The 23,774-nt window shown below is 41.6% G+C and overlaps 1 protein-coding gene across 2 annotated transcripts in view; it reads left to right on the top strand.

Annotated features, from left to right (window-relative positions):
* FAM81B (family with sequence similarity 81 member B) overlaps positions 1-22,826 on the top strand; it is a 36,377-nt gene extending 13,551 nt beyond the window's left edge. For both annotated transcript variants that reach the window (XM_007664859.4, XM_039911165.1), the window contains 6 exons: positions 1,476-1,594; positions 4,987-5,116; positions 7,368-7,474; positions 12,803-12,938; positions 18,863-19,058; positions 22,512-22,826. In XM_007664859.4, coding sequence (XP_007663049.3) covers positions 1,476-1,594; positions 4,987-5,116; positions 7,368-7,474; positions 12,803-12,938; positions 18,863-19,058; positions 22,512-22,645 — 822 coding nt within the window. In that variant the 3' untranslated portion in view covers positions 22,646-22,826. The remainder of the gene's footprint in view (positions 1-1,475; positions 1,595-4,986; positions 5,117-7,367; positions 7,475-12,802; positions 12,939-18,862; positions 19,059-22,511) is intronic.
* The last annotated feature ends 948 nt before the right edge of the window (positions 22,827-23,774 follow it).

Below are 23,774 nucleotides of genomic sequence, written 5' to 3'. Positions count from 1 at the left end.
TGCTAGTTTACAGACATGAGCCAGGGTTCTCTAGTAGCTTGTTGTACTTCCTGGGAGAAAGCTTGGAAGCTTCCATCACATTTTCAGTCACTCATTTTGAAGTCTCCAAGAGTAAGAATTTAGTAAAGTCCTAAATCAGGGAAGCTGCTTTCCCCATTGGACAGAAGATGAGACGCCATATTGGCACAGGGATAGATACACTTTCGGATTCAAATTTTTTGCCACTGAAGTAGAAATGAAATTCCTAAAGGAATACAAAGGCTTTCATCATCGTCATCATCACGAGTGCTTGCTGTACGCAGAACACTGTCCTAAGCATTTGGAGAGTACAAGAGAGTCGGTAGACATATTTCCTGCTCAAGACGAGCTCACAGTCTAGACCGTAATAATAATGTTGGCATTTGTTAAGCGCTTACTATGTGCAGAGCACTGTTCTAAGCGCTGGGGGAGATACAGGGTAATCAGGTCGTCCCACGTGAGGCTCACAGTTAATTCCCATTTTACAGATGAGGTAACTGAGACAGAGAGAAGTTAAGTGACTGGCCCACAGTCACACAGCAGACAAGTGGCAGAGCCGGGAATCAAACCCATGAGCTCTAGTCCAAAGCCCAGGCTCTTTCCACTGAGCCACGCTGCTTCTTTTTAATTGGCAGGGAATGTGCTTGCTAATTCTGTTGTGTTGCACTGTCCCGAGAGTTTAGTACAGTGCTCTGCACATAGAAAGTGCTCAATAAATACCAGTGATTGATTGGACGGGGAGACAGACATTAATATAAATAATTTATGACATACAATTTATAGATATATACATATATCTGTGGGGTGACTATTAAATGCTTTATGTAATCAATCAATTGTATTTATTGAGTGCTTACTGTGTGCAAAACACTGTACTAAGCACTTCAGAGAGTTCAACAGATCCTTGCCCTCGAAATTGTGTATTAGCATTGTTGAAGACAGTGCTAATAAATCCATTTACCTGTCTCTCAGGGCTTCTCGGCAGAGAAGCAGCATAGTGCAGTGGTTAGAGCACAGGCCTGGGAGTCAGAAGGTCCTTGGTTCTAATCCCAGCTCTGCCACTCTGCTGTAGGACCTTGGGAAAGTCATTTAACTTTTCTGTGCCTCAGTTACCTCATCTGTAAAATGGGGATTAAGACTGTGAACCCCAAGTGGGACATGGACTGTGTCCAATCTGATTAGCTTGTATCTACCCTAGTACTTGGTACAGTGGCTGGCACATAGTGAGCACTTAAATATGATTTATACAAAAATTTAAAAGAGAGGAGAGAAATCTAGACCTCTCAGTCCTCTGCAATTTCCAATTGTCTTTGTTCCTGCTTTTTCCCAGCTCTTGATTCACCTTGCTCCTCTTTATGCAATTGCCAAAGCCCAGATGGGCACTGTTTGCCATTAGAAACCACTAACTAAGGCTTTTTCAGAGGTACACTAAATGGGATTTGAACACCAACTTGTAGATTTTGCAAGAGCAAATAAGAGCTAGAGATGGCGTGACTACGGAAACTAATCTTGCCCTGCAAAACCTGAACCAGAAGCTTATTCAAGAAGTTGGGGACTTACGTGGAAGGGTGGCCAGGTGAGTGGAAAAATTAACTCTGTTTTCTATAACGGTGCCTACCGTCCCTTACCAAATGTTTCCTCCCTTTTCACTTCCAAACTCTCCCCGTTGGCAATTTATACAGTGCACAGATCAAATTCTCATCTGGCATTGAAAAGCCAGTTTTGTGGAAAGTTTGGGACTCTGAATTCTATCAATCAATTGGTGGTATTTATTAAGCTCTGTCCTTAGAGTGCTGTTCTAGAACCAGCGTTGCTGGTGATTTTCTTCATGACCCTGGATTGTGTACCTCTTTTCCTTGACTGGAAATTGGGGGGATAGAGGTCCCTTAGTCAAGCCCAATAACTTGGGCAACTGCCTCGTACCCATTTTATTCCCTGCCTTTGCAGTACACCTCTCCTTCCCACTTAGACTTTGAGTTCCACGTGGGCAAGGTCTTTATCCAACCTGAATATCTTGTATCTACCGCACTGCTTAGTAAAGTGCTCGTCACATAGTATGTGCTTAATGAATACCACGATTATTATTATCATTACAATGATTATCATTATTATTAGGATCTTGTTTGAGGAGTGAATGGTAGGTCTGTCCTTTGTTAAGTGAGAATTTCTACAGAAATATAAGCTATAATTAAGATTCTAAAACGTTTAGATGTTAGCTTTATAAGGAAATCCTTTCTAGGATGTTAAGAAGTTTAACCATGGTGGTGATAGTCTGTATGTATCTTATACATCCTGCAAAACATTACTTATCAGTACTTGTGCAGATTGCAAGAAGCAAAATCGCTGCTAATCTTCAAATAAATCCAAAGCGTGGGTGTGATTTTACTGGCCCCCTTTTCACTGTAAATAAACGGCGATTGGGAAGCAGAGACCATTATCCTAATAATTTGGTTTTGCTTCAGAATTGAACTGAACCCACCCCATTGGTGTCTACCTTGTACCTTCATGGATTTGGGGATTCATTGTCCAAGAGCTCGTCTGCAGGGCAAGATGACACATTATGCATTTGGAATTTAACATCCGTGTTGCATTTTCTAGCCACCATGATGTGTTTTTGCAAACTGAGTCCACAGTCAGTGGTAAGCAGGAAGCTGGGGTAGCATGGAAGCTCAAATAATAGGATAGGAATGTGGGAGCTCTTTCTGTTCCTTTAACTTGTCAAAGGACAATTATCTCAGACAAGTTTAACCATCCTGTTCTGTCCCTAGGTGCTCCCCACAGGCATTTAGCTCTAACTTTTTGTTTAGGGCTAACGTTTTTCCTAAGTACTTTCTCACTCATTCATTCATTTAATCGTATTTATTGAGCGCTTACTATGTGCAGAGCATTGTACTAAGTGCTTGGAAAGGACATACGGCAACAAATAGAGACTCATGTCCACTTAACATGTGAGGGAGGGGGCATTCTTTGTGGTGACACTTGTGGGCGGGGAATATGTCTACCAACTCTGTTATTTTGTACCCTCCCAAGATCTTAGTCCAGTGTTCTGCACACAGTAACTATTCAATAATTATGATTGATTGACTGACTAACACTGTCCTACCTGGGAACAATAACACCCACAGTTTTATCAGTTCTTTCTCCTCCTCCTCCTCCCTCCCATTCCTTTTTTTCTGGGAACCTTCATCATCACCATAATTTCTAAATATATTTATTGAACGCACGTTCCCTTGCCACAACGTGCTTACAGTCTAGAGGGGGAGACGGATTATTATATTATTAATATAAACAAATAAATTCAATTATAGATAGGCATAAAGATAGAGAGGAAGGACTGGATCCAGGAGATATTATGTGGTAAGAATTGGCAGGACGTAGAAACAGATTGAATGTGGGGGTTGAATGATAGAGAAGTCAAAGATGACAACAAATTTGCAAGCTTGAGGGAGAGAGAGAATGGTAGAGCTATTGACAATGACAGGAAAGTTGGGAACAGAAGATCAGGGCACCAGGAGAGATAGACAAGGGAGGGAATCTAAGAAGAAAAAGAGCAAGGAAATTTGTGTTACAAGGACACATCAGTTGGATATGTTGATGATTTGGTTGATTTGGATTGTTCTGGGCTTCTGAAATACGATTCTCCCAACCGGTGTTTGGTGCCCTGAGCTTTCTCTCTCTCACCATAAGTGTATAGATCACAAAGAAATTGTCAATTGGGAAAATCCACTTCTGAACACAAGCTTGCCTCATGCACAGGGGCTCACTCTGTCTTGAGCTAGATGGGTGTTATGGATAATGATACATAAATTTTATTTGTACTGTGGCCCGTCAAAGTTTTCAGGGACTAATAAGTATTTTTGTATCTACTGGGGAAGGAAATTCGTCTTGCATCATCATCGCTTTTTTCCAGCCACCAAATAATTATTAAGTGCCTGCTAAAATGAAGTTGCCAACAGTTTGAACTAGGGATGTGAAGAGGCCAGAGATTTTATGGGGGATGAGGGTTGGGAGGGGACAGGCTTCAGAGAAGTAACAGATGACCTTTTGGGATCTTTTGGGTCTTTTCCACTCTGACTAGAAATATCTCAGCTGTTGTGGGAGACTTGAGATGAGCAAGTTAATTGTTATTTCTACTCTCAGAGAGTTGATTCCGAGACTCTCCTCCAGCAGAACACCATTTTAGGACTTTCTAAATGAAGGACTTTTCAAAGACTGAATGTCCCCTGGGGGTGTTGAGTAGCTGTGACTTTTCTGGAAATAAGTAGTCCCTGTGAGGAATCATATCACATGTTCTCACTAGAGTGGGCATCGTGAAGGCTGGCCCACACTTTCCCTGAGAAGGCTGTGTGGGTGGGTACAGCCCAGTTCAGTTCTTTAGCCATTTAGGCCATCCTTGTAGGGCTTCTTGCTTCTTGTTTTGTTTCTAATCCAGCCCTTAAATCCTGATTGACAACATCCCATGAATGGCCCCCTTAATCTCGGGCAGGGTCAGCATAATAATAATAATTGTAGTTTTTTGTTAATAATAACGTTACTATATGCCGTACACTGTCCTGAGCGCTGGGGAGGATACAAGCAAATAGGGTTGAACACAGTCCCTGTCCCACAAGGCACTCACAGTACTAATCCCCAGTTTACAGATGATGTAACTGAGGCCCAGAGAAATGAAGTAACTTGCCAAAGGTCATACAGCAAATGGTGGAGCCAGGATTAGAACCCATGACCTTCTGCCTCCCAGGCCCATGCTCTATCCACTACACCATACTGCTTCCATGATCACCCCCCACATACCCAATATCAACCAGTCATCCAAAGTAAGTAGTCCATCTCAGGATAGTTGAGGTACCTGGGATTCAACACTGCTACCCTGGCATACCACGGGTGCCAGGGTGTCTGCCGAAATAACTGTAGGATTACTTTGTCTCTGGACTAAATTCACCATCCATTATATCTCCATTTTGCCTGTAGGTGTGATGCGAACATTGCCAAGCTCTCCGGAGACCTGAACGTCATCAGACATGACTTCCGAGGCCTTGAGAAAGAGGTTCAAGAAATCAAGTCCACCTTGGAAGCCTATTCCAATAAAGTTGAGCTAAAGGTGAGGAACTGAGAAAGAGCTCAGAGAAAATTGTTCACTTGATACTGCTGCCAGAAACAGTAGTTTAATATCTGGCTCCCCCAGTGTTCAGTCAGGAGCTATGAAACAATACAGTGATTGTTATAAAAGACTTTCAGCCCCTAGACTGGGTTAGAGTGAGACAGTGTGGTCGTTAAAGACTCAAATAAAGGAAGTGTAAGTAAATGTATAACTTCACTTTGCAGTCTTTCCTGTGCTCCCTCGTACCCCTTCTCAAAGACCACGGAATCAGGGACTTTTCCGGACTGTAAGCTTGTTGTGGGCAGGGAACGTGTCTACCAACTCTGTCTCCCAAGAACTTAGTATAGTGTTCTGCACACAGTGAGTGCTCAATAAGTACCATTGATTGATTGATTTAGTAAAAGTATTTTCACAAGAAATGGACATAATGGTCATTTTATAGAAGAACTAAAGAGCATATAACATTCCATTACTGAAACACATAAGTGATCCAACCAACAGCATCCCAAGGATATTTGAAGAAATAAGTCTAATAGTTGTGCTTTTTGGCATCCATTCTAATGGCTGGACATAGGCCACCTAGTACTCATTATTTTTCCCTCTAGGAACTCATTATGAACCCAAACCCCTCTTGAACTTACTGCCATTTTCAGTCAGTCAAAGGAGTTTGGGGGGTTTGGGTGCCTAGAGACCCTAGAAAAAGTACTGCAAATAATTCCCTTGTGGAATCCTTGCCTGCGGATTTGGGTAGAAAATCCTCAGCCTGTTGTTAAATGGTCAGCAATTTCACCATCATCATCATCATCATCAGTGGTATTTATTGAGTGCTTACTGTGTACAGAGCACTATACTAAGTGCTTCGGAGAGTACAGTACATCAGAATTGGTGGACACATCCCCCGGCCCCAACGAACATATAGTCTAGAGAGGGATTCAGACATTAATATAAATAATTTACATCCATGGCTATTTATTTCATTAGTTTAGACTCGGCATTTTAAAATGCAAAATATTCTACAAATGAGACAATCTCCCCATCAATCTGTTCCAAAGCATCTTATAAGAGCATCCAGAAGATTTTTATAAATCTGCTCTTCTCATTCAAACAATGACCAGAAAATGGAACTCGCAGAGTCCCCAGAAGCTTGGTCTCCAGGAAAGCAGGACTCAGCCAATCCAGGAAAGCATTAAACAGGGAATTAAAAAAAAAGTATCCTCACCTTAAAATAGCTCTTTCCAAAGAGAGAACCTAGAAGAAACCAACTTAATGAGTGTAAGAATGACCTAGGATTAAAATAAATTAACATGGGATTTATTATTAAATTAAATTCTTGGTTGAGTCACAGCAAATGTTACAATTGGCCACAATATTTGAAATAGACTTCCCTGTGGATAGGAGCAACAGTGAATCCTGTTGCTGGTTATCTGAATAAGAAACATACACATCTCTTTTTTCCCCACCAACCCTGAGGCTGGCCCCCAGAAGAAGTGGGGGAGAAATCGACACAGAGAATGAGGACCCAGGGAGCTGGAGGCTCTGGGGCCAATGGGGCAAGGAAGATGGAAGCTGAGGGATATAGGAAACTCTCCATATTGAGGGAACCCCAGAAGTGGTAGCCTCAGTAGTTTCAGGTCTCACACCCTCAATCTTGCCAGCAACAAAGCTCATTGGCATCAAATTCACTGGATATCCAGGCTATTTCCTGTTCCAGCTTTCTTGTGTTTTTTTTTTAAAGTTATTTGTTAAGCACTTACTATATGCCAGGCACTGTACTAAGTGCAGGGCTAGATACAAGCTAATCAGGTCGGACTCAATCCCAGTCCCACATGGGACACACAGTCTTAATCCCCATTTTACAGATGAGGTAACTGAGGCACAGAGAAGATAGGTGACTTGCCCAAGGTCACCCAGCAGCATATAAGTGGAGGGATTAGAACCCAGGTCCTTCTGACTCTTAAGCCTGTGGTCTATCCACTAGGTCACACTGTCTCATTTTCTTAATCAGCTGATCCCAAAATGGCAGCTGTGAGGTCAGGACTGAAGGTAAGTGATCCTGAAAATGCTTCAGTTCACCATCTCTCTGTCTCTCTCCCAAGTCAAATGGCCAGGGAAGGATGAGGAGCTCAGGACTGACTTTTTGGTAAATTTGCCTTAAATTCAAGCTTGTTTCTTGGCTCCTGAGAAACAAATGTAGTTCATAGAAATGTTGATGGCCAGGTTCACCACAGAGCTCCCGTTGTATTCTCATTAGGTAATGCAGCTATTAGGTAAGATTGAAATTTCCACCTCGGAGCAAACCTCAAATTTAAAGACTATCTATGGGGATCATCACCATGAATTGCAACTTCTGGATTTCAAGTAAGTGAATGAGATATTTTTATTTACATTAATTATCTTCCAAAAGGACTGGCCTTTGAATAAAACAACTAAAACAGGAACCTGCAGGTAGCCAGGAAATAGAAGCACTTTAACACAGAACTCACTGTGCAAGTCCACAAATCAGTAAGCCCTTATGAGAAAAAGCACAGCCATTTGAATGGTGGTGTCCTTTGTCCCTGATTTTCACTGGGGCCCTAGATCCATGCTACACTACTGTTTCTTTCTCTAATTAATGGAAATCCCTCCACATTTGTCTGACTAGGATGTTGAATGTTTGGAGATCTTTTGTTTGAAGCTACTTTCAAAAATAGGAAGCTTTCAACTCCTGGAACTTTCTCCCATCACTGCTTCTTGTTTCTTTACCCAAGAGTTTTCTGGTTATGATTCCATCTAAACTCCTGGTTCCTCACTTCTCTGGGATCACAGTATAAGTCTAAGAGACTCCCAGCTAGTGGGATGGGGAGACCAGGATGCTTTTCCTGCATCCTTTTCCCTGTCTTCTTATTCTCCTTCCGTCCTTTACAGGGCCAATTGGAGTGGTGGGGATAGGGAGACTGGTGGGAACTGTCAAATCCAGCACTCCATCTGCTTTCTGCTGCCTTCCTCTTCTCGTCTTAGCAATCGAAAGTGTGGAATCCTGCTGAATGTAGAATCTTCATGGACAAACACTAGTGTAGTTAACCCCTCTCAGGATCACACCTGGAGAGTTTCCAGTCCTCTACCAGTCTCGACTACGGGAGGGAGAGTCAAGCAGAGGCATACCAAAACCATTCCTAGTTTGGGCAGCGACTAGCAAGTGGAAGGCAATACACTTCAAGTCAAAACTCACCTGTGCTGGGCAGCAGCGGCATGGGAGAGAGTCGAGGGCGGAGACTCAAATTTACTGGGTGGAAGGAGGCAACGGTAAACCACTCCAAACCCAAGGTCACACTGTAGACAAGTGGATAAGTGATGAGATCAGTGATGTGAAAATGCTTTGGAAAAATGAAAGTGCTATGCAAAAAGCAAGGTATCATTATAAATACAATATGACTAATTGAACAGTAGACACTATCCAGACCTTGAAACCAACAAAAATGTATGCAGACTAATATGAACTTATGCCCACAACTCAGAGAACTGGCCACCAGCAACACAGGGGAGTGAAGTCAAGTTTTCAAATTACCTTAGCCCTGTGAGTTGGAAGTTCAGTAGAGGAAAAGATAGACCATATTTAATGAATTTACCATCTGGATGAATTCCCTGGAAAACCCAGACTCAAAGGAACTGGTTTAAAGAGGTGGAGTGCTCAACTGAGGAGCCGCTCAGAGGTGTGTCTGTGTGTGTGACAGAAGAGGAGGCAGATACATACAGTGTGAATCCTTGTTGAAAAGCCTTTGATTCATTTGAGGGCAAATAAGGAGAGAAAATAGCAGCATTTTAACAATAAAGGGGGTGAGAACAAAGGAGCAAACTTCTTTTAAGGGACCAAACAGCTTTCAATACCCAGCCTACCTGGAGGCCAAATGCCTATGACCCAAAAAAAATTTACTAAAAATTTCGAATTGTAATTTCAAATGATTTCATCCATCTCTACTTCATAATTTAATTTATAATTTATTACATCAATATTTAAGCAGTCATTTAATAACAATTCAGTTGCTTAATTTCCAGACGGCCTTAATTTCCAGACCTGGGCTGTGGGTTCTGACAAAGATTTACTCATATTAAATGTAAGTCCCCACTGTGTTCCAGACTTCCTGTCCCAGAAGCAGTGTGGTCTAATGGAAAGTTGCATTAGCCTGGGAATAAGAGGACCTGGGTTCTAATCCCAGCTCCACAACTTGCCTATTGAGTGACCTTGGGAAAGTCACAACTTTTCTGTGCCTCAGCTACCTCATCTGTAAAATGGGGATTCAATACCTGTTCTCCCTCCTACTTAGACTAGGATTTCCATGTGGATCCTGATGATCTTGTGTCTACCCCAGGGCTTAGAACAGTGTCTTGCACATAGTAAACCCTAAATACCACTCTTATTAGGGTTCCTCTAGGAAATTTTTAAGATTTTGGCACTGACTATCAAATGTGCCGAGAAAATACCATGATCCATTTCCCCTTGGTCCTATCGACCCTCAATCCTGTTTGCAGGCCACCCCAAATGATCTTGCCCCCAGACCCAAAAGACTTACATCTTCGATAAAGAATATAATATCTTAGAGGAATATAAGGAATTAAACTGCAATCATGATCTGGAAAAGGCAGCTGACTCGGTACCTCTTCCTGCTGTAGCTAGTTAATTGGCAGTAACTTATACAGAAGTTGAAATCCATACAGCCAGGGAAATACATGCACAGAGATCTTATAGGGAGAGAATCTTGTAACAACAGTAAGATAGTAGGAATGTGTCATCCTTGTTACAAATGAGAGATTGACTTTTCACTGCTCTCATTAAAAACCTTGGAAATTTATAGAACTAACAAGTCCAGTCTGGAGGTATGAGGGAACTTGATAGCATGCTTTAGCTTTAATAACAAATTATTCCAGATGGCAAATACTGAAGTTCCTCACTGGTAAAACCTGGGGCAACCATTTTAGTCATTTATTTAATAGAAATCAGACTACGGTGATGTCCTAACATTGCATTTCCTCCAGCCCCAATTCCACCTCTAAGTAGACGATAGCCATAACCTGATGCTCCTGCTTCTGAATATTTTAGGAAAAATGGAAGCAGTGGAAAGAGTACGGGACTGGGAGTCAAAGAACCTGAGTTCTAATCCTATCTCCATTTACCTGCTTTTGTGACTCCGGGCAAGTTACTTAATTTCTCTATGCTTCGATTCCCTCATCCACAAAATGGAGGTTCAATATCTGTTCTCCCTCCTACTTAGATTGTGAGCTCCATGTGGAACCTGATTGTCTCATATCTAGCCCAGCGGGTCATGGGTTCGAATCCCGACTCTGCCACTTGTCAGCTGTGTGACTGTGGGCAAGTCACTTAACTTCTCTGTGCCTCAGTTACCTCATCCGTAAAATGGGGATTAAGACTGTGAGCCCCACGTGGCACAACCCGATTCCCATGTCTACCCCAGCGCTTAGAACAGTGCTCTGCACATAGTAAGCACTTAACAAATACCAACATTAACATTGTCACTCAGTTCAGTGCTTGGCACATAATAAGGACTTAGATTAATTTCCCTCCACAGCAGGCTTTAGCAAAATTAATGATTTGGATGGCATTTATATCATATTTTGGCATTTGGTTTCAAATTCTTCCATCTTTCTACTTGTGAACTTTTTCTTCAGCTCGGAGACCACTGGTAAAGTTCTCATTATCTAATAGCAAGAATTCTGGTATTTCTAAGTGCTTTCATGAGCAGAAAACTTCCTTCTTTTAAAATGAATTACTGCCATTAAACAGGGGGAAATGATTATGAAAGAGACATCTTGTTTTCAAACTTTTCACTGATTGTTGGGGTTGAATTTTTTTAAACCTAAAAAGTATGCTTAGAAAATGTTTGGTTTAATAAAGCACAAACTGATAGTGCCTCAACTTGAGCAGTAAGGAGAACGGCAGGAGCTTGCAATAAAAATATCACAAATGATAGCCTTCTTTACTGCTCAGTTTTATTTCTGGAACTTCAATTATCAATCATGACGTTTTTCTCTTTTGGAGGCTAAAGAAAGAAATGTTGCAAAGTAGCCGCATGTTTTCAGGGAACAATAATACCTTTCCATTTAGAAGAGAGGACTTTTCTGATTGACTTATATCTAAAAAGTTCAACTTTCAGTCACTTTCACAGACAACATGATAATCCAGAGACTGACTCTCTCCTTTCCTGCTGTCTGCCATTTGGCCACGATTCTGCTCATCTCCATGTGGGAGAAGGAAAAGGAAGTGAAATTCAGAAGAGACAATTCTATTAGCTGCTCTAATTACAGGCATGTGAGGGAACTTAAATGAACCATTGGCAAAAATGAGTTTTCCAGATGCCAATTTATTTATAACCAGACTCCATTCATGGCTATCAGAAGGGCAGTTCCAACTGTTGGCAGGATTGACGCCCACACTGGGCATAGTTTCTGCATGATAAAATCAGGCCAGGTAGGGTGAAGACCCTTCCTATACCCCTTGCAATTTGCCTAAAGTACAACAGAGTCAAAAGATATTCTTTTGTGTTGGGAATGCTTCTCTGTCTCTCCCCCCACCTTTCTCTTTCTCTCTCTCTCTCTCTCGTTCCCCCCTCCTCTTTTATGATCTTTGTTAAGCACTTTCTATGTACCTGGCACTGTACTAAGCACTATGGTAGATACAAGCTAATCAGGTTGGACACGGTCCCTGTCCTGCATAGGATTCGCTGACTTAATCTCCATTTCACAGATAAGGTTACTGAGGCACAGTGAAGTTAATTGATTTGCCCAAGGTTACACACAGCAGACACTTGGCAGAGCTGGAATTAGAACCCAGGTCCTTCTGACTCCCAGGACTGTGCTCTATCCAGTAGACCGTGTGACTTCTCTTGCAAAAGTCTTTTAATCAATCACTGGTATTTACTGACCGTTTACGGTACTACACTAGGCACCTGGTAGAGAGAACAATATAGTGGAGCATAGGTACGTTCTCTTTCAGCAAGGAGCTCACAGTCTAATTGTCTTGAATTTCCTTACTCTTCCCTTAATCTTATAGACGGTTCCCATAGGCTCCAATTATTCCAGTATCCATCTCAGTTAATCAATCAGTGGTACTTACTGAGCACTTACAGTCTTCAGAGTACTGTACTACCTTCTGGGGAGAGAAGAATACAAACAGAGTTGGTAGACACGTTCCCTGCCCATGACGAATTTTGAGTCTAGATCTTATCCATCCAATCCTCCCAATGAATATATATTTATGGGTATATCTCCGTGAATAGCTAGAGATGAATATGGGTAACTGTTTTCAGATTTCTGTTACTTGGGTTTACCTACATGTATTTCTCTTCTTTCCCCCAGTTAATGCATTCAATAGTATTTATTGAGCGCTTACTATGTGCAGAGCACTGTACTAAGCTCTTGGAATGTACAAATCGGTAACAGCTAGAGACAGTCCCTGCCCTTTGACGGGCTTACAGTGTAATCGGGGGAGACGGACAGACAAGAACAATGGCAATAAATAGAATCAATAATTGACCAAGCACGTTCTAAAATGCCTCGGCTTTTTAAACTACAGTGACGAGAGACTTTCCAGAGCCTTGCTTGAGCCTCTGTTTTATCTCACTATATGAACCAAAAGAAAGACATTTCACCTGCTATTTTTAACACTGCTAATCAAACTAAACTTCTTATCCTTAGAGTAAACAAGCTTCTAGGCGAGCTCTGTGAACAGATTCAGAAGGAGCGCAAGTGGACGGAAAGCCAGTTTACCAAATCTGAAAATGAACAGTTCTTCCACATAAATCAACTCCTCATCACAGTGAGAAACAGCCTGGTAAGGCATTCTGAGTCATCAAAAGGACAACGATCCGGGGTGCAGTTTTACAAGAAGCAGTTGTTGTGGCCTAATGGAAAGAACACAGGCCTCGGAGGGAGATCTGGGTTCTAATCCCACCTCTGCCACTTGTCTGCTGTGTGATCTTGGGCAAGTTACTTAACTTCTTTTATGCCTCTATTTTCTCATCTGTAAAATGGGGATAAAATACCTGTTCCCCTCCTTACTAGACTGTGAGTTCTGTATGGCACAGGGACTATATCCAAACTGAACTGATTATACTGTACCTCTTCCGGAACTTAATACAGCACTTGGAACATAGTAAGAGCTTAAATACCATAATTACTATTATTATTACCCAGTGATAGGATGAATTGATTAGTGATTCTAGAAGCTTTGGTTTTGAAAAATGTCTTTGAGATTGAGAACAGTAGAGTAATTGAGAAATGTTTCACACAGTAGGTGGCAGAGATCTTTCCGCTGTATAATTCCTTTCAGATTCATCACATAACTAGCTAGAAATTTCCCCTGTGCACCTAAGAAACAAAACACTTTCGGCTCAAACTGCAGCTCTATTTCAACCCAAATCTTTATCTCCCAAAGGACCCAGAATCAAAGAAAATAGCTTAAGGAATGTTCCCGAGAACAAGGGAAATCAAAAGAGACGTAAAATGGAAATTCAGAGGGCCAGAACAGATGGGAAAGGGAAAAAAAAAACACCAGAAAAGGTTACCTCATCCCAGGGAGCTTATCATATGACAGTGGTCAATATTTCATGGTCTTTGAGTCTTTTAAGCATTTGTGCATCAGAGTTCATCAGTGGGGCCTTAGAGAGCTGCAGTACGGAATGAATTTCACTAAATGGAAATGTTAAGCTGATGAAGACGCCAGGCATTTGACATTTTCTGTTCCTTTTGGATGCCACCCATGGGCAAATCAATCATCTACTAGGTGGACTACTGCCCATGGAACATTCAGATATTTGCCAGGTGGCCTGTGAGGGAAGCCATCATTACTGGTGTGGGGAGGGGGGGAGAAAAAAGGGGCAATTACTTTTCCTCAGCCCCAATTCCATTCCCTAGTGATGTCACAGATGAGAGCATCAACCCTAAATATCCTCCCTCTGGACCCTCTGGCCAGTGGCCTGGTGATGGGGATCTTGTTCTGGCCCTTTACTTAGATGACTCCTCCGATATGCTTCAAGTGGAAGTAAACATATCACCTTTAATTAGGCAACCCACTCTGGATTTACTGGCTGTCTGGAAATCCCACGGGGGACTTATGAGAATGTATCCAGGCTTGAAAGTTAGCCTCAGGATATTTCAGCTACCAAACCAGGAATGGGAAATAAAGTCATCCTTAGGGGTTTTTTTAATAAATGAGAATCTGAAAATATTTTGAGAGGTCCAGTCATGGAATTTGGAGGTAATTCTATCTACATCAATTAAATGTAATAGTTCTAGCTTAAAGACTAGGGTTAGGATTAGAGCCTCTAAAATGATCAAGCCAAAGAAACCATATGGGAACTCAATTTAAACAAATGATGTTTGTTGATAATGATGATGGTCATTGTGATTATGATGATGGATCAGAAGACCCAGTAGGACAGTTGGGAGTATAAAGCAGCGTGGCTCAGTGGAAAGAGCCCGGGCTTGGGAGTCAGAGGTCATGGGTTCGAATCCTGGCTTCGCTGCTTGTCAGCTGTGTGACTTTGGGCAAGTCACTTCACTTTTCTGTGCCTGAGTTACGTCATCTGTAAAATGGGGATTAAAACTGTGAGCCCCACGTGGGACAACCTGATCACCTTGTATCCCCCCAGCGCTTAGAACAGTGCTTTGCACATAGTAAGCGCTTAACAAATACCACTATTATTATTATTATTTTACAGTGCATATCAACAACAAGCAATTGAATCCACCTTTAATTGGAGGTACGGCTATATCAATAGTTTGGTTCGTTTTGGAAGTTGGTGCTCATAAATAGCTTCTCATGGAGTCAGCCTCTCTGTCCACATAAGTAGTTTTGAAGTTTTAAAACCTGATGAAAAATATACCAAGGTAACGGATGGAGGGGGCAAAAATCATGGAATCAAAAGACTAAAGACCTTAGAGGATCAAATTCCTCAAATAGCTTCCTTAGTTACCCAGTCAAACCGTTTATGCTTCCCATCAAATTGGAATGCTTCTTTTGCACTGGGTTACCTTTTGGCAAAACTTTATTACAACAGGAGTTTATAACATTTTAAAAATGAGCATACGTCATATATAGTTGTCTTTCACATATCAAGGTGGCACTACTGACTATGGAGGTAGATATGTCTGACAAGATGCATTGACAAATGATTCCAACCTTATGTATCTGCAACACCTGGGGCTATTTTCTAATCTACCTCTTAGTACCATGGTACTTTTGCTTCTCTCATCTACTCCAAATATATTGCTCTGTCCACAGTAGGTGTAAAATAAATGCCTCCGCTGCTGGTGAAGAAAATGATGACCGTCTGGGGTGTGTGTTTTTGGGCATGTGCTTCGAGAACAATTGTAAGCAAAAGGAGTTCCTGGGTGATTGTCCAAAAGGTTTTTGATGATGTTCAGAGTCTTTTGAGTTGGAAGAGTTTTCCAGGAGATTGGAAGCATATCCATGTTCTCTAATCGCAACCTCAAGCATAGTGGCATAAAATAAACTGGACTGAATCTATCATCAATCCCAATTTAACTCCAATGGTGTGCCAGGGAAAGGAGGCAGGCACCTTCAATTCTAATTCCATTCTTTGTTTTTAAATGGTGCGGTTAAGTGCTTACTATGTGCCCGGTACCGTACTCAGCACTGGGCTAGAAACAAGTTAATCAGGTTGGACACAATGTCCCACGTGGGATTCACAGTCTTAATCCCCATTTTACAGATGTGGCAGTTGAGGCACAGAGAAATTAAGTGACCTGTCTGTGGTCAAATGGCAGACAAGTGGCAGAGCTGGGATTAGTATCCAGGCCCTCTGATGGCCAGGCCTGTGCCCTTTTGCTATGCCATGCTGTTCCTTCAGTTGACCGAGCCATTGTGAAATAGTTTTGGATGTTGCTAATCTCTTCTAGGCACTGCACTGGTGGCATTGAATCCTTTTGGAAGGACCGCAATTTCTGGATTTAATCCATGAGAATCTCATAGTCACATAGTAAAAAAAAAAGATGGTATTAGTTAAGTGCTTACTATGTGCCAGGCTCTGGACTGAGTGCTGAATTCCTATGGTGCCTGATGGTCCTCTTGTTACTATGAGGGTCTGACCTCAGATCACACTTGGTATAGCAATTTTCCACCGGCCTGCATACTGTGTACACTCAATATTGACTGAAGAATGAGCCATCTTTTGATTACATAAATGATTATATCATTTCTCTCCCTCCTGCCCTTGTATCCATACCCTTTGAGCACTTGATATTCATGCCACTCTCGTGGCTCAGTGGAAAGAGCCCGGGCTTGGGAGTCAGAGGCCATGAGTTTGAATCCCAGCTCTGCCACTTGTCAGCTGTGTGACTGTGGGCAAGTCACTTCACTTCTCTGTGCCTCAGTTCCCTCGTCTGTAAAATGGGGATTAAGCCTGTGAGCCCCTCGTGGGACAACCTGATTATCCTGTATCTACCCCAGTGCTTAGAACAGTGCTCTGCACATAGTAAGTGCTTAACAAATACCAACATTATTATTATTATTACCTATGCACATGTGCATGATTTATTTGTTTTAATGTCCATCTCACCTTCTAAACTGTAAGTTCCTTCGGGGCATGGAACGTCTTTACCGACTCTGCTGTATTATACTCCACCAAAGTGCTCAGCACAGTGTTCTGCACATAGTAAAGCACCCAATAAATACGACTGATTGGCTGATTCCCACAGTTTGGGGCACCAAGTAACAATTGAATCCTTCCAACGGATTGTATGAGTAAAGGAGATATCTGGGTCTCCTCAGACAGACAACCACGTACTTTGAATTAACCAGTCTAGTTTGTCTTATCATGGATGCTTCAGAAAAAAAGAGCTATGGATACAGTTTTCAGGCTGGGAATCAGGAATATTGAAAGCTATCCGAGTTGCAGCCATAATAGTAGCAGTAAAATAGTTTTCTCTAGCAGATCAGTGTCTACAGCCTGACGGATTCTGCCTCTACATCCCTAAAGCATTTTGGGGGAATGGAACGGCATCTTCTTGCCTCAAGGGAGACTTGATCTAAGGGAGACGGCTAAAAAAGATTCCCAAAGAAAAGTCACATTAGCAGAGTGAATTCGGTACTAGGTTTCTATTCACAGACATCTGTTCAAATATAGTCCAGCTGTGTGAAAAATATCTCCTTGTTTAAAGTTGAATATTTCCAAAGTATTCTATAAAAGCTAAATTTGGCCCTGCCTCAATCCCACCCTTTCTCACATCTTCTCTGGAAATTAACTCACTTTAAGTTTGGCAATATAAGAAGCTGTTTTGCTCCACACTTATACTTTCTGGATGGGGTGCTAAGTAGCTTGAAACCTCTGCCATAGGCTGACAAGTGAGATATTTAGAAAAATTGGATCAGTTTCCTAGATAATGGCATTCTATAAGCAGTGAATGCGATTGTGCAGGATATGTCTTCTGGCTGCATTTATCCACGTTATTTTATTCAAGTAGACAGTAAGAAGGCTTCTTTTGTGTTGTTATTCAATTAATATGGCCCCAGAAGTCAAGTCTCGAGCAGAGCTGACTTGTAGTTTGAGTGTGCTAATGACACTTTAGCGACTTCTGGTACCTACACTATTTCTCGTGTGCTAGGCCCCCAAGAGATGAACCTACATTTGAATGTCAAGGAAACAAAGATCATGACAACTGGAAGTTTTAACACATTTGTAGTGGATGGAGAGAAGATTGAAATAGTTGACAATTTTGCTCTCCTGGAATCGATAATCAATAATAAAGGAACTAGTAGTCAAGGAATACGCCAAAGATTAACGTTAAGACGACTTGCTATGAGGAACCTGGAAAAAGTCATGAAACGTGCCGAAGTGACAATTGCCACAAAAATACAAACTGTCAATTCTATAGTGTTTCCAGTGAAAATATATGGATCTGAAAGCCGGACAATGAAAAAACAGGATAGAAAGAACGTCGATTCTTTTGAAATGTGGGGTTGGAGAAGGATTGTGCAAATACCATGCACTGCCCGAAAAATAAACAAATGGATGTTAGAGCAAATCAAGCCAAAGTGGTCTTTGGAAGGCTAAATAACAACTTAGATTAGCATATTTTGAACATATAATCAGGAGGACTAATTTCTAGAGACTACACTACTGCTAAGAAAAGTTCAGGGAAAATGAGGAAGAGGCAGATCAGCCACTAAATGGATAGAGAGCATAACAACGATAACAGAAGAACCGTTAGAAAAGTTGTGGGTTATGGCATAGGACAGGACGTTCTGGAGAAATATATCCATGGAGTTGCTATGAATCAGAAATCACTCTTTGGCAATTAATAATAATAAGCCCCGATGAGAGAATTCAGACCGCTCAATGTAGGCATTAATATAAATCAATAGCATTCATTGATATATATTCAAAGTAATAATAATTGACCATTTATATTAGTACTTAAATGGATGAATAAAATAAAATGTGTTCATACGAATACTTTCATATATCTACCACATTTCTCTACCTTACTATCAGGTGAAGTGAAGGCTGAATTACTTTTCCTCCTGAAGCTTCATGTTTTAAAGAGATATGTAGAGCCTAGAGTCAACTCAGAACAACATGGTAATTCTCACACTGTTGAAAATCATTTCAGAAAAAAAAAGAAATTCAGTTAGAACTTATGTTTACTATGTGAAGTGACTGCAGTGAGCAACACATTTTTCTTGGTTGGGATGTAAAGCTCCTGCAGATTGTTCACGAATTGTATCTTTCACAGGAAGAAGCCGAGAATAAAATGGAAGAAAAAATGAATCAGCAGCAGCTAAAGATAGAAAATTTAACTAACCCACAGAAATATGAAGCAGAGCTGAACCAAATGAAGAATGCCAAAAATACACTGTTTGCAAGAATAAATAGGATGGAAAAGCAGATGTGGGAGGAGCTGGAGAAAATACAGGATGATTACAAATCAGGTGAGAAATATTAATTGAAGACAATATCCCATTTCCTATTCAGTGACTTGGATAAGAGACACATTTCCTTCTGCCAGCTCTAGTTACTAACTGTCACGGTCATCGTCTAACAGGGTGCAACCTATATATAAATGGCTAAAGACCAAGTTAAGCCAGTGATTTGCACTTAGCCTAGTTGAGTGATTTGTTCAACAGAGCTATGGACACACAAGATCAATCTGTGGGTTTTAAAATATGAGGGAAGACAGGAAACCCAAAGCATCAGACAAGCAGGGCTTCATTTGCTGAACTAAGCCAACATTTATTGAGTTGTACCTGCACAGCATTCTCATTGGTGCGAGCAGTCTCAGTCAATTTGTGTGCTATTGTGCTGTGACTCCTTGAATTTCTTCTAAGATTCTGCCATCATCTGGAAAGGATAACTTGGAACCATCTCCCTCTCTCCCTTTCTGATAGTGTGACATCTTTTTTTTTTTCTTTTTTTAGTGGTATTTGTCAAGCATTTATTATGTGCAAGGCACGGTATCAAGTGCTGGGGTAGGTAGCGGCTGATCAGTTGGACACAGTCCATGTCCACATGGGGGTCTTAATCTCCATTTTACAGATAACTGAGACACAGAGAAGTGAAGTGACTTGTCTAAGGTCACAAAGCAGACAAATGATGGAGCCGGGATTAGGACCCAGGTCTTTCTGACACCCAGGCCCATGATCTATTCACAAGGCCGTGCTGTAAGATCATCCTCTAGACTGTAAGCTTGTTGTGGGCAGGGAATGTTTTTTTTTCTTGTTATATTGTACTCTCTCAAGCACTTAGTACAGTGCTTTGCACACAGTGTGTTCAATAAATTCATTCATTCAATAGTACTTATTGAGCTCTTACTATGTGCAGAGCACTGTACTAAGCGCTTGGAATGTACAAATCGGCAATAAATATGATTGAATGAATGAGTGAATTGCCTTCGACCATCCAGGGGACTTGGAGTTTTCTTCCTCTCCGTCCCGAGACGATAGGTTTGTAAATTCAGGAAGGGGGATTTTTAATCAAATTGAGCTTCTTATTCGGTTGAAGGTAATCAGTCCAGTCATATGCTAGTTTGCCAGCCTGACCTTTAAATACACACCCACACAAAGGAAATGTATTAACAGAAGTCCAGTCGGATTTTCTTGCCAATTAGACAACAGCACTGTTGTCAAGCTGGGCTAACATCAAGACAGATTAGTGTGAAAGCTCCTCATTTGAGAGCCAAGAAGGCAACCAAATAGATGCTGATGAACACCACCATCTGTCTCTTGCAATATTGAAACCATCACAAGAAATCTCGTCAATTCCTTCACTTCAGAAGGTTGGAGATGGGCCCGGCCATCTCTGTCGCTTTAGAATTCTCCCGCTCTTCCTTCTATCCTACTTCCCCAAACCTCTAGCAACAGCAAAGAGACGACCCCCTCATTCTAGTCTTCCAATCTAGACTGTAAACTTGCTGTGGGCAGGGAACAGGTCTACCAACTCTGTTATAGTGTTGTCTCCCAGGTGCTTAGTACAGCGTTCTGCGTACAGTAAGCGTTCCATAAATACCACTGATGACTGATGATGATGTAGAATTTTCCTGGCGAGGGGTCCATTGCTTAACGAGAGCATATGAGAAGCAGCACGGCACAGTGGATAGAACATGGGCCTGGAAGTCAGAAAGTCATGGGTTCTAATTCTGGCTCCGCCACTTGTCTGCTGAGTGACCTTGGCCAAGTCACTTCACTTCTCTGTGCCTCCGTTATCTCATCTGTTAAATGGGCATTGAGACTGTGAACCCCACTTGGGACAGGGACTGTGTCCAAGCTGATTTGCTTATACCCATCTCAGTGCTTAGTACAGTGTCTGGTACATAGTAAGCACTTAATAAATACCAATATTATTATTAATAGCCCACCCAAGGAAGATAACGAATTGCTGCCCAAATCCAATGCATCCTCCATCACCTTTGATTTCATTCACAGCCAGATTTTAGTATTCCAACTCCATGGTCACAATGCAGCATCTTGTCTGGTTCTGCAAGGGGCAAGTGTGAGCTGAGAAGCAGAGTGGTCTAGCAGATAGAGCAAGGGCCTGGGAGCCAGAGGACCTGGGTTCTAAACCTGCCTCCACCACTCTATGTGACCTTGAACAAGTCATTTCACATCTCTGCGCCTCAGTTACCTCATCTGTAAAATGAGGATTAAGACTAAAATGAGGATTAAGATTATTAGCCCCATATGGGACAGGGACTGTGTCCAGCCTGATCAGCTTGTAACTATCTCAGCGCTTAGTACAGTGCCTGGCACATAGTAAGCCCTTAACAACCACCATTTAAAAAAATTCCAGCCGAAAGGAATTTGAATATTGTACGCAAGGGGTGTCTCCCCCAGAGACATGTGCCTATTGTGATCCAGCACATTCCTTTGGGACAGTAGCGGCCGGAAAAAGGAATCAGTGATTCGAAGTCCCTTCTGCTGTCTATGCACCCTTTCCTCGGGGGCAGTGTCAAAGCTGCCAGTTGAATGGCAGCAGGGGCCTGGGATCACCAAAGCCTCCTTCTAAAAGCAATGCCCGAGTTGTTTTGACTGCCATTAAGTTATTGCCCCCTCCCCATCACCATAAGTTTGGCATGGCAGTGCCACAGCTTAGCCCAGGCTGAAATAGTTGATCAGTCAATCAATCAGTGGTATTTATCGGGCCTTACTATGTGTAGAGCACTGAACTAAGCAGAAACTCTGAAACTACTTTGGGTCCCCTTAGAGAGTAACTCTAGATTTGTAAGCAGTTGTGTTAAAAAAAGCAAAAAAAACCAACTTCCCCTCACTTATATAGTAATGGCAATGAAAATAGCTCAGTGGGAAGAGCCCGGGCTTGGGAGTCAGAGGTCATGGGTTTGAATCCCCGCTCTGTCACTTGTCAGCTGTGTGACTGCGGGCAAGTCACTTCACTTCTCTGTGCCTCAGTTCCCTCATCTGTAAAATGGGGATTAAGCCTGTAAGCCCCACGTGGGACAACCTGATTACCCTGTATCTACCCCAGCGCTTAGAACAGTGCTCTGCACATAGTGAGCGCTTAACAAATATCAACGTTATTATTATTAATAATAAAGGATTAGGAGAGAAGAAAAGAACTGCAAGATGTCTTCGAATGATACTGTAGAGCAATTTATATGTTTTGGGGAACAGGACAAATTCAAATTTCATCCTGGAACTAGAGGTGAGTTTTGCCCAGATATAGTGCATCTTCGTGACATGGTAAAATAGAGCTTTAGATTTGCTGAAATGAAATTGAAGGGGTTTGGATTAAAGTATAATCATTCTGGGCTGCTGGATTAGGAGGTTTTGTTCAATCCATCATATTTATTGAGCGCTTACTGTGTGCAGAGCAAAACGAGCTTACTTTTTCCATTCTGTTGTTTAAATGAAACATCCCTTTTCGTATACTAGGATTCCAATTGGTCCATGAGTCTCTTGAGTCCCTTCAACAAATACAGACATCAAAGATGCGACTAGAGAAAAAGAGATTCAAGAAGGACATAAACAAGTTACAGCGCAAGATAACGGAAGCCAAAGGTGCATAAGATCTCAGAACAGTCATCTCGTCATTACCTGCCAGCTAAGCTAATCTGCTTTCAAGGTTCGAATTAAGCTATCTCCATGTCTCTGTCCCAACTTGGTTGCTTTTACATCACTCACCTTTCACAGTTTGCTTTCAAAAGCAGTGAAACGTACTAAACAATAAAACAAAAACAAAAAAAACAACTTTAGCAAGCTTTTTAATTAGTTCATCATTTACACAAAATTGCTGTTCGGTTTGGTCGTTTCCTGTATTCTATTTACTGACATGAGAAAATTCTTATTAAATTGGAACTCTAGCATGATGAGCGCTAACTCGTTTGGAATGTGGAAAGACAATCTCCACTAAATAAAATATCTGTAAATAAAATTTAGTTTGGATGGCCAGCATTAACTAGAAAGTAAAAGGCTAGAAACGTGACAGAAATTTCCCAAGTAAACAAAATGTTATATTTTCATTGCAGAGCTAATAATTTTATCCACTGATAGAAGATAAAATTATGGAAAATAAAAATGAAACCTACTAAAAACGCAAGTTTATATTTGTCAGGGGTGCATGGTAGTAATTGTCATTAATTTAACATTTTTGTTTTGACATTTCTTTAGGCCTCTCCCTAATTTACTGTAACCCCTTAGACTGTGTAGCCCATGTGGGAACAGGGCCTATGTCTTATCTGATTATTTTTCTTTCTATTCCAGAGGATTAGTGGAAAGTGGAAAGAGCAAGGGTCTGGGAGTCTGAAGGAACTGGGTTCTATTTCCGGCTCTGGCACTAGTCTGTTATATGACCTTGGACAAGTCATTTAACTTCTCTGTGCCTCAGTTACCTTATCTGTAAAATGGGGATTAAGTCTCTGAACGCTATGTGGGACAGTGGCTCAGTGGAAAGAGCATGGTCTTGGGAGTCAGAGGTCATGGGTTCTAATCTTGGCTCCGCCACTTGTCAGCTGTGTGACTTTGGGCAAGTGGCTTCACTTCTCTGTGCCTCAGTTACCTCATTTGTAAAATGGGGATTAAGACTGTGAGCCCCACGTGGGACAACCTGATCACCTTCTATCCCCCCCAGTGCTTAGACAAGTGCTTTGCACATAGTAAGCGCTTAACAAATACCATCATCATTAATACTATTATTAA

Source organism: Ornithorhynchus anatinus, chromosome 1 (assembly GCF_004115215.2).
Source record: "Ornithorhynchus anatinus isolate Pmale09 chromosome 1, mOrnAna1.pri.v4, whole genome shotgun sequence".
NCBI classification, from domain to species: domain Eukaryota; kingdom Metazoa; phylum Chordata; class Mammalia; order Monotremata; family Ornithorhynchidae; genus Ornithorhynchus; species Ornithorhynchus anatinus.
This window is presented reverse-complemented; position numbering and strand designations above follow the sequence as displayed.